Genomic DNA, 11,553 nt, shown 5'->3' on the forward strand with positions numbered 1-11,553 from the left:
TTTTTTTTGATACCAAAAGCAGGGAGAACAAAACAACATTAAGAGTTTGTACAAAAAACTGGATTTGACCAGCACTATCTTAAAGGCACAAGAGTTGCCTGCTTAGCTACAATATTGACATAGTTAACTATTAACAGTGGAACTAAGATCACTTTGCAGAGAAAACCACTCCAAACAAGGGAATCTAAATCAGCAAGTCTCGTAGGGTCTTGCCAACTAGAAGCACTCCTGTTGTTAAAGGTTGTAATAAGTCCTCCACAATCACTTAGAAACAAAACTCTCTGGAAGTTGTGAGCAGTAACTATAAGGCTGGTTTCCACCATAGCACCCAGTAGTAGTCTTAGATATACTACTATTAACACCAAAAAAGACCCTAGCTCCTAGTGGGTTGATTGCTTCATATGTATATGCTCTTCTCCTCTGCTTCCTACTCCTACTGCTAGATATCTTGATGATTAGTTGCCAAGGTCCTGCTGCAAATTGGGGTTCAACAGCTGGTCTTGTTAGGGTCCCAGATTGGCAGGGTTGTTCACTGAAGGACTCCTTGTACCTCCAAAATAAAGATTGAGCCATTAGAATAACCTGCAACAGATTAGGGGTGATCCCATCATGTACAACTCTATTTCAATGAGTCCACATGGTCTAGAGAAAGGTGAACAGAGCTTACAAATAGTCCATAGAATCTGGGATCTTTAGATCATGTTTAATGAGTAAAATATTTAACCACTACTGAACAGAGATATTTGCATAGTTAGATGTATGAATGGCAAGTGTGGACCCATGCCAATAGGCTTTAGCAAAGGGGCACTTCAAGAAAAGGTGTGTAGATGTTTCATCCTCTTCATGGCAGAGAGGGCATGTATTGTCTAAGGAAAGACCTCTCTGCTTAACATTACTCTTCTCAATAGACCAATCACCCCTTTGGAAATTGAGGACACTGTGTTTCAATTGGGCTCCCCCAAAGCCCTTGAACCAGAAGGCCTACCTGCTTTCTTCTATCAACAATTTTGGGGCATTGTTAAAGCTGATGTCATAAACACTGTTCTAGCTTTTTTCCATTTTTGTTCACTTTTCACTCCCCTCAACCATACCTTTATTACACTCATCCCCAAAGTTCCCTTTCTTGAGGAAGTAACTCACTTCAGACCTATTAACCTTTGTAATGTAATTTACAAAATTATCTCTAAGATTCTAGTTAATAGGGTGAAACCTCTAATGGATTCCCTCATCACTCCTTTTCAGAATGCCTTTATCAAGGGCAGGAACATTTCTAATTATATACTTATAGCTCATGAGGTTCTTGATGTTTTAAGGAAGAGGAAAGGAAGGCCAATTTTGGGATGCTCAAGATTGACATGAGTAAAGCCTATGATAGGGTTAATTGGACTTTTCTTAGGGCAGTGTTGACAGCTATGAAGTTTGGGGAGAATTGGATCAAGTGGATTATGAAATGGGTTACCTCTGTTAGCTATACCCTTCTGGTGAATGGAAATTTAACATCCTCCTTTAAACCTTCCCAAAGGTTAAGGTAGGGAGACCCTTTATCCCCTATCTCTTTTTGTTTTGTGCACACCTTCTATCCTTATCCTTACTTCAAGTTGAACACCTAAACCTTTGGGATAGGCAGAAATGGTCCTTCCTTCACACACCTTCTGTTTGCTGATGACTCTCTTCTTTTCTTCACACCTCTTGGAAAACTGATCTTATAAAGAACCTCTATTCCCCTACACAAGCAAAGGACATTCTCCATACACCCCTTCCCAAAACCAATTCAGTCCAAGACAAAATCCTTTGGAAACACTCCGTCACTGTAGAGGGTTTACCCAAACCTCTACAGTTCCAACTCAGGATTCTCATGGCTGCTGGGGAAGCTGTTCAGGGTCAGCTTCCTAGAACCCGTTTGGATTACAAGGAGTATCCTCAGTAGGTAGTACATCACAGCTAGTATTAAAAGAGCTAAACTGTTCAAGAGTTGCATAATTGTTACCTTCATTAGCAAAGAAACCACAGAGCAGCCTCTGCTTGATATTTCTATCCAGCCTGCCCAAATCTGCTTGAAATCTTTTCTTTGAAGTTGTAGGAGTCCCATCCAACCATTCCTCGCAATGAAGATTAGGTGAAGGCCCCGGTTCTGAAGCAATGGAGGTAGGTGATGGTGGGCTTGGGCCTAAGTTACCAGAGTCCGAGGCTGAGTAGTTGTCAAGCCCAGTGTCTAAACTTACAGTATGACTATGAGCCAAATCCACCTGTGTATCAGGGTCTATTAGGAATTGAGTCCAGGAATGCTCACGGCCCATCACTTGAGATCTTCTAACATGTGGCCCATCACTAGGCCCACCCATTTCCAATCTAAACCTGTTCTTATCAACCCTATGCACCAAGGAACTTATAAAGGGGTCAGGGTCTTCAGGAATCTGACCTCTGTCCCATGCATCCCTACGAACCCACTCTGATCTCTCTTCATTAAGCCTGTCCAGGTTGAACAATAACACAGTCTCATCACTGTCTATTGCAGAACTACTTCTAGAAGTCCTTTGCAGCACACCATTAGTCATGAAAGGACCATTCTCTACAACCCTGGTCCACTAAAGAGACGAATCTGAAGGTAAAGCCCAGGGAGGTTGCTGTGAAAATGTGGTAGTATTTTCATTCTTTAAAATGAGGAATAATTATTCCTCTTTAAAAGGGCTATAATAGTTATTCCTTAGTATGTGTATTAATTTTTAAAATTAATATATTTCCAAATAAACAAACTTTCCATAAATAAAAAAAATCATAAAAAATAAAAAATTTCTCTTTCAAATTTTTTTTAAAAAAAAAAAATTATTTTTTTAAGAAATTTAATTATATGAGTAAGATATTTCCTAAAATACATTTTAAGTTTTATACTTAGACAATTTGATTTAAAATGATTTTATTCCATTGTCTTCAGGTTCTATTTTTGTGTTATCACCAAACAAATGATTAGTAATAAGTATTACATCACAACAACTTGTATTTTTTGTAATTCATATTCCTATTCCTGTGTAATCATCATTATAGTCTACCAAATGTGCCATTAGGCCTAAACTTTGCTAGACTTTGTGTTGATTTATTTGGAGCTTTGGAATTTTATGCATATTTGGAGAGACATGATTTGTAGTTTGTATTGTTTGTTAATGCACCATTGAGGTTTGACTTATATTGTGGAGATTTTTTAGCAAGTTAATATTTTATCATGAGAGATGGTTTGTCCACAACATTTTAACAACAAATCATAGGTGGTTAGTTGTTACAGCTTCAAATTTGAACCTAACACTAAGATTACTTTTTTGCCTTAACAATAACAACCAGTAACAATCTGCCACTTAGGATTTGTTGTAAAAAAATTGTGAAAATGTTGTAAACATATCATTTTTCTTTTATCATATAGATATATTATTTACTTGATGGAAGGAAAAAAAAAAATCCCCTACAATTTATCTTGAAGGTTTATATCTACATGCTTTAGACCCTTTTTAGTTCGGGGTGTGACAACAAAGGCTCTAAAAATCTGTATCACGATCAACAACAACAAAAAATAATAAATAAATAATTGTATAGTGGGCAAGATAATTAAAGCGAAAGGCATGGTGAGAGGCTAACTGCTAACCCCTTTCATTGCGTCAAAAAAAATTTCATTAAAAGAAAGGAGATGGTCATAATATATATATATATATATATATAGAGAGAGAGAGAGAGAGAGAGAGAGAGAGAGAGAGGGGCAAGGAATGTTTTGCTTCATCGAGAGCATTCCCACTTCCCAGCCCTTCTCATTCTCCATTGTTAGTTGAAACTAACATCATGCAGATTACATTTGCAATTTTGCTAACAACTGCCTCTACTTTATTTTGAAAATCTAGGCCTAAATGTACTTTTAGTTCTTACATTTTGCATCTTTTTTATTTTGGTTCATATATTTTCATTTCGCTACTTTTAGTCCCTAAATCAATTAACGCGTTTCATTTTGGTCCTTACCGTTACTCACTTAACAAAAATTGCTAATGTGGCAAACAGAGTCCACTGTTGGCACATTAAATGTTGACGTAGTCAATAAAATAATATTAAAAAATTATTTAGTATTTAAAATATGCAACTTCAGCATTTTAATTTAAAATTTTAAAAACAAATAAATTTTAATTTTGCAATTCTAAATTAAATTTAAAAAAAAAAACAAAAGAACCTTTTTTTCTTTTTAGTTTTAAAGATTAAGAAAAAAACTTGCAGTAACTATCTCAATTTTTCTTAAATTTTATTGTCAACCAAACACAACATCATCAATAAACACAAAACTCAAACTCATTTTCATTTTCCTATCTCTCTCTTGGGTCAAACACTCAAACTCCGCTCTCTCCCTCTTTGCTTTCTCTCATTTCTTTTTCTCTTTAAGTTCAGGTTGTAGTTTTTGGGATATGGCTTTGATCAGGGTTTAGAGAAAGAGAGGCTAAGATGTGGTGGTTTGGATTTGGGTAGAGAGAGAGGGGCTGAGGTCGGCGGTGGTTTGGATTTGGGTTTAAAGAGAGAGGGGCTAAGATCGACGGTGATTTGAAGCAGATCGGCGATGAACCTAGCCCTTTCGCTCTTCCCAACGATGTCTTCGGACCTTGTGATGGCGGTGGCAGATCAGACCTTGTGGTGGAAGATCGACCATGGCGAGCAACCCCTCATTCTGTGCTTGCGGTTCTGTTGTTGTTGGATTTGTAGCAAATTTTGGGAATATTTTGTTGAGGTTTTGGGTTTGATTTTTTGGGTTATTCGATGAGTTTACAGAGATATTTTTGGAGATTCGTCTAGGAATTTTTTTTTTTTTTTCAATGGGTTTTTTTTGTGGCTTTTCTATAGATTTTTCATGAGTATTTTTGGCTGGAAATTTAAGTGTTTTTCTATAGAGAGGTAGAGACGTGAGAGGGGAAATCTTAAGGACTGAGATTTTTTTTTTTTCCTTTTTTCAGTGGAGTTATTAGGGATGTTTTTGTTGGTTTTGGTGGTGTTTGGTTGGATGTTTTGCTAGTAATTTGTGTTTGGTTCTAAGTATAAGAAAATGCAGGAAAAGTTTATGTTAGTATCATGTTCTTGTCGGTAATTTTTTTTTTTTTTTCTTTTTTGTGGGTTTGTGTTATTGTGATTGAATTTTTTGGGTTTGTGTTCTTTCTTGTTCATGTTTAAGATGAAACTAGATCTGAATTCATGTGTATTTTGGGTTCTAAATTTTTTTTTTCATTTTTCATTTTGTTAAAATTGATAAATTAATTTTAAAAATCAAAGGTTGATGTGGATGCTAATGTAATGTGCCAACAGTGGACTCCGTTTGCCACATCAGCAATTTCTGTTAAGTGAGTAATGGTAAGAACCAAAATGGAACGCGTTAATTGATTTAGGGACTAAAAGTGATAAAATGAAAATGTAGGGACCAAAATGGAAAAGATGCAAAATATAGGGACCAAAAGTGCATTTACGCCTTGAACCTATGCAAAAAGGTAGAAAGGCTTTTTGAAGTTTGTTTCATATGCTAGCCTTTGAGCTCAAAATTGGGAGATTCTAGCCTTTTGCCCTTAATTTTTAAAAAATTTAGCAATATACCCCTATTTCGAAACTATAAAGGGATATGCCCCTGTTTCAATACTCGATTACCTTAAAATCGAGTTTCATTGAAATACTCGATTCGTAGAAAATCGAGTTATGCCGAATAAAACTACAAAAAAAAAAAAAAAGCAAGGAACTCGATTTTAGGGAAGTCGAGTTCCAAAACGCCGCTATAGGGCTTTAAAACGTCACTATAGGGCTTAAAAACGCCACTATAGGGCCCCTTGAACTTGGTATGGGGATTTATAAAAAAATTTTGCAGGAAAACGCCGCTATAGGGCTTTAAAATGTCACTATAGGGCTTAAAAACGTCATTATAGGGCCTAAAAAGCCAATAGGGCACCCAGAACAGAAAGATTACACTTATAAAAAAATTTTGCAGGAAAACGCCGCTATAGGGCCTTAAAACGTCACTATAGGGCTTAAAAACGCCACTATAGGGCATCCTGAATATGGGCCAATCACACTTATAAAAAAATTTGTAGGAAAACGCCGCTATAGGGATTAAAAACGTCACTATATGGCTTCAAAACGCCACTATAGGGCTCCCTGAATTTAGGGCAATCACACTTATAAAATTTTTTTTTGCATAGAAATCGATTTCCTGAAACTCGAGTTCCATGAAAATTTTTTTTTATTTTTTTTATATTTTTTTTAAGTTTGATCGGGCATAACTCGATTTTCTACAAATCGAGTATTTAATTGAACTCGATTTTAGGATAATCGAGTATCGAAACAGGGGCATGCTCCTATATAGTTTGCAAACAGGGGCATATTGCTAATTTTTTTAAAAAAATTAGGGGTAAAATGCCAGAATCCTCTTCAAAATTGTGGTTACAAAGGAGAAACATGAAAGTGCCAATTCAGAACAGCGAAAAAGTTAAGCGCCATCAGTATCTCTCTGCAAGATAATTTATTACTTCTCCTTTATTTCATAATACAATTATATGTCCAGGAAATCCTTATTTTACCATGGCTTTGATTTCAACTGAATGTTAAAATGTCTAGTGTGCAAATCATGCAAACATAGCACATGCATAGGTGGTTCACAATTTAGCATACTTCCCGATCCTTGCAGCGTCATCTATTAAGTGCTCCGGCATTGGCATGTTAGAAAGAACAGTAACCCTAGATGATGCTACCAAGGATATTCTTTGTGAGTTTGAAGGATCAATCCTCCAGAGTTGCACCTCCCACACCTGCTCAAAATTGACATCATTTGAACTATAAGTCTTATTAGCATGAACATATATACTCCAAGAATTTAATTAATATCATTAATAGTAAAAAGTGTAAAGGGGGAGAAGAAAAACTGAAGATATTGCATGGTTTTTCCAGAAAAGCTTGTAGTAGTTTGGTTTTATGTCATAGGAAACCCAGTTTTTCAATATGAGCTGGCTAATGGATATATGGAATTGCTATTAATAAAATAAAATCAATAGCAGGAAAGGAGGGGGAATGCATTTGGATAAATGAAAATTATGGTAACTATTGTCTTAGAAGCATCTTGCAGTAAAGAAGATTCTAATTGGAATGAGCTGATTTCGATATTGGAAATTAACCATAATTCATAATTAAAAATAAAAAGAGCAAAATTTAGGTAAAATATCTAAAATGTTGTGTTTTAGATTTCTCAATTAAATTTAACCATGTAGTTGTATTTACAAATAAATCAGATGATTGAAATAATTATCCTAACCCTGTTTTGCATTTGTTAATGAATCCATGTATTCGAAATTAATTCAAAGTCAGCATCTAAGAAACTACAACTAAGTTTCACCCTTAAAATATGTATCAATTAGTTAAGGGATACAAGAAGTTTCACCCTTAAAATATGTTGTTAGTAACGCATAATAAAAATGGTGTTAATGAATAAGTCATTTCAAAATGTTGTTCCAAACACAACTAATGAACTTAACCATTTGTCCTTTGAAAGTGACCGTAAAAAAATTGTCGAAAATGTTGATTTGCATTTATACATCAATCTGACAAGTCAAAACGTACAAAATATTTGTGGAGGCAAAGAATTAATAAATTTTTTTTTTAAAAAAAAATTGATATTAGGAAGCGGTGTCTCAGCTTTTGGCTCGAATATTCCACACTTTGCCTAGAAGATAAAAGCCGGAAATCCAGTGGAGTAATATTATGATGATTGAAGGGAAGTCATTCGAATGTTCAATAGCCAAGTGCCAAATTAAAGCATATATTATGTAGGGACTGAGTGTAATCGAAAATGAGCCCACCTGCATGGTTTTGCCAACATTAATAGGTGTAGCCTCTGCAAACACATGATCACCAAGATTAGCAGGCTTCAGATGGCTAATGCTCAGATGAACACCAGCTATTCTCTGATAACCCGAAGCCATGACGGCTCCTAAGCTTGCCAGAGCCTCAGCTATCAATGCTGATACACCTCCATGTAGCCTCCTGAATGGCTGTACTTTTTTCCAAAAAAGAAAGAAAACAGACTAACATAAGAATTATTAATTTCTGACTTTCATTGGCAAATTAATGAATTAGAGAGCAAGAGTGGTGACCTGACAACAAATCTCAGTAAGATGAAGGCGGCCGGAAACTTTTTTTGGCGAGAAGTCTTCAAACTGGAAACCCAACGCATGAAGTGGAGCATCGAGATCGGCAGTCATGGACGACGATGATAATATTGCCGCTGTTTTCTCTTCCTCCATGTCTGCATTGATAATTATTGTCTCTCTCGTTAAGCTAATCAAATATTTCTCATCTCATCATGTGCAAAGAAATTTGACTTCTCTTTCTTATAACTCATTTCATTGAAAAAGTATTATATACTAGAAATGATATGTCTACAATAATTTCACAATATTTTTCCAACAAGTCCTAAGTGAGAAGTTGTTACTAGTTGTTATTGTTAGAGCAAAAAAGTAATTTTAGTATTAGATTCAAATTTGAACCAATAACAACAAACCACATATGATTGTTGTGAAAATATTGTAGACATAGCATCTCTCATTTTATATTAATAATATCACGTTATTTGTATCAAAATTTAATAAACAAAAAATATGGGTACTTGTCTTTCATTTATTAGTGAGTTAGTTATTTTTTGTTGACATATCTCACACTTATTAGATTTTGATATCTTAACCTGGTATCATTTGATACCAAATAACTTCTCCTTTTTTTAAAAGGTTTCAACCGATAACATCTGTCCGTAATAATACATTCTCCATATTGATATGTGACTTGTGATGTGATGAATTGTTTTTAGAGGTGTCAAATTCTCAGTAGTTAATATTATTAACGGTAGGACCTTGTCCAGCAAATAAATATAAGCTGTTTTTCGTTTTGGTATGTGGAAAACTGTGATGTGATGACTTGTTTTTATTAAATAGTAGCATTATGCCCATGCAATGTGTGGTTTAATCAAAATTCATATGTAAATAATCTTTTAATTAATTTACTTAAATTTAAATAATAAAATAGATAATAAATAAATGAATATTTTACTTTTAGGTTTTATAATGAATGCATATTGTGTGAGACTAAAATGCATATAATAATAATAATAATAATAATAATTGAATGGAAGATGGTATAGATACCTTAAAAAAAATATAAAAGAATTTTGAATAATATATTGAACTTTAATGCTCAAAATCAAGGGTTTTTTTTTTTTTTTTGGGAGAAAAACTTAGAGTTAAGACCTTAGTAATAAGTTTGTATTGATAATTGAAAAACAATCTGAACAACAATTTGTATTATTTGATCTCATCCTCTACGTCTGTATTATTGACAAAACAAAATAAGTCAACAATATATATATATATATGTGTGTGTGTGTGTGTGGGTTTTGATAATGACCACATTCATATTTATAATTTATAAATTCTATATTTGATTTTAAAAGAAAAAAACATGTTAAGTTAATAACAAAGATGTATCCATCATACCTTGCATTTTAGCTTTGTGGCACTTTCTAATCCCTATGTGAAGCACTGGATTCAAATTCTACCCCACATATTATTTAAATTTGTGTTTGATCAACTAAAAAAAAAACTACTTAGCATATTTGCGGATAAAGTTTTAACTACAATCTCTCAAACCTATTGCAATCATCTTTGCATCTTCACTCATGTGCCCAAAGATATCACATACGACAAAATAGAATTAATGAACTCCAATCTCTCAAACCTGTTGCAACCATCTTTGCATCTTCACTACTATGCCCCAAAGATATCATACAAAGCAATGAAGGAACTACTATTTTTTTTTTTTTTTTTTACTCCTCGTCCAACTTTGTTAAAGGTGAATTAATATTGTTAGTGTGCATGAACTTATCCTCACACTACTTGTGTAGTTATTTAGCCAAATGTAAGTGCTTGCACTCCAAAGGAAACTAATTAAAAGATATATTAAGGGAGCAATATAAGCGGAATAGATTAGAGAATTAACTCTCCTGTATTTACTGGAAAGTAAGTAGAGCTAGATCCAAAACTTTCCTTACCATTTCCTCAAAAAGGATAAAACTTAGAATACTAATTTTTAATACCCCGAATGAGATGAATACAATTCATAAATGATTTTTTGTGTAGTTAATATATATTAATGATGGGTTGGCTTCAAAAAAATTCAACTAAATAAAATGATGGCACTGCAATCTATTTATTTTGGAGATAAGATTTTATTTACTCTTAGTAATAAAAACTTAGAAAATAGGAGAAGATTATAAGAACAAAAAAAAAATTATATCTATTTTTTAATAAAAAAAAATATTTGGTCATTAATTTTTTCTATATAATTTTTTGGAAAACAATAACTATTTTTGTCATTTAAAAATAAATATTTTTGTCATTTTTTTATACTTTATTAATAATTTTTTTTTGTGGAACTTTTTCAAATATTCTAAATTGTTAGCATTGAAATTTGCGGGAAAAAAACCCTCCAAACCACTCATTAATTAGGGCACCCAAACCCACCAATGTTAATGGGGTAATTATTAGGTATTCTCGGAGTACCATAAATGCGTATTCTTTCTCTCTCACATAATTGTGGGTCCCACTAATTAAATTTGTGGTAGGACCCACAATTCATGTGAGAGGGGAGGAGTACGCATTTATGGTACTCCCAGAATATTCAATAATTTTCCATGTTAATGAGAAATTTAAATCCATGTGAGTTTTAATGCTTATTAAAAAAATTTGTTGCACTCTTAATAAACTATATATATATATATATATATATATAGTAGAACATATAATTTTTTAATCAAACATGAATCATTCAAGATATTTGTTGTTAGGAGCGCTCAAATAAATTGATCTATTTCTATTGAAGATAATTGTACCGTGGATTTCACATACATTAAATTTATTTTCTGGCCAATAAGTAAATCAAAGAAAAAACAAAATAACACAATAAAATGAAGAAGAAGAAAGAGGAAGAGGAGGAGAAATACATACCTTGCTGCTTTGCAGATTAAGGCAGCAACAACATTAATGAGAAGTATTTTGACTGCCTAATTAACCGAGAGTCTATAATTCTATTTATATATGAATTACTATTATACAAAATTGTTTCAAACACGGATTGACTTTGTTACACGGTGTTTATCTGAAAACTTATCAATATAAGATTTTAGATAAACACAGCTCAAAGGGCTTATCATTATCCATTGAATTGCTAGGCTTTATCATTATCTTGTAGCATGTTTGCTCTTACTTTATCCAAAGTGGTTGATAAGATCAAAAAATTGTTATTTTTATCTAAAACATTACATCTATTCTATCAAGCCACTTGGCACAACTTCTAAACCTTTACTGCAATTTGGTGAAACTACTTAATGCAACCACGGTTTTTAAGCTTAACTTTTATTATATAGTATATGATTTCACCACTTTAGCGGTGTCAAATTCTTAGCCGTTGATATTAAAGATAGACCCAATCCAGTCACAACATTGTCACAACAAATCATAT

General features: G+C 33.4%; 1 protein-coding gene across 1 annotated transcript; it reads right to left on the reverse strand.

Moving 5' to 3' along the window:
* Positions 1-6,478: 6,478 nt before the first annotated feature.
* On the reverse strand, positions 6,479-11,089 carry LOC126689700 (1,4-dihydroxy-2-naphthoyl-CoA thioesterase 1-like). Its single transcript, XM_050384900.1, has 4 exons — positions 11,040-11,089; positions 8,139-8,290; positions 7,845-8,036; positions 6,479-6,800 (listed from the first exon to the last, which is right to left on the reverse strand). Exons 2-4 carry the CDS (start codon positions 8,286-8,288, stop codon positions 6,648-6,650), a joined length of 495 nt encoding a protein of 164 aa, XP_050240857.1. The 5' UTR covers positions 8,289-8,290; positions 11,040-11,089; the 3' UTR covers positions 6,479-6,647.
* Between the last annotated feature and the right edge of the window lie 464 nt (positions 11,090-11,553).

Source organism: Quercus robur, chromosome 6 (assembly GCF_932294415.1).
Source record: "Quercus robur chromosome 6, dhQueRobu3.1, whole genome shotgun sequence".
NCBI classification, from domain to species: domain Eukaryota; kingdom Viridiplantae; phylum Streptophyta; class Magnoliopsida; order Fagales; family Fagaceae; genus Quercus; species Quercus robur.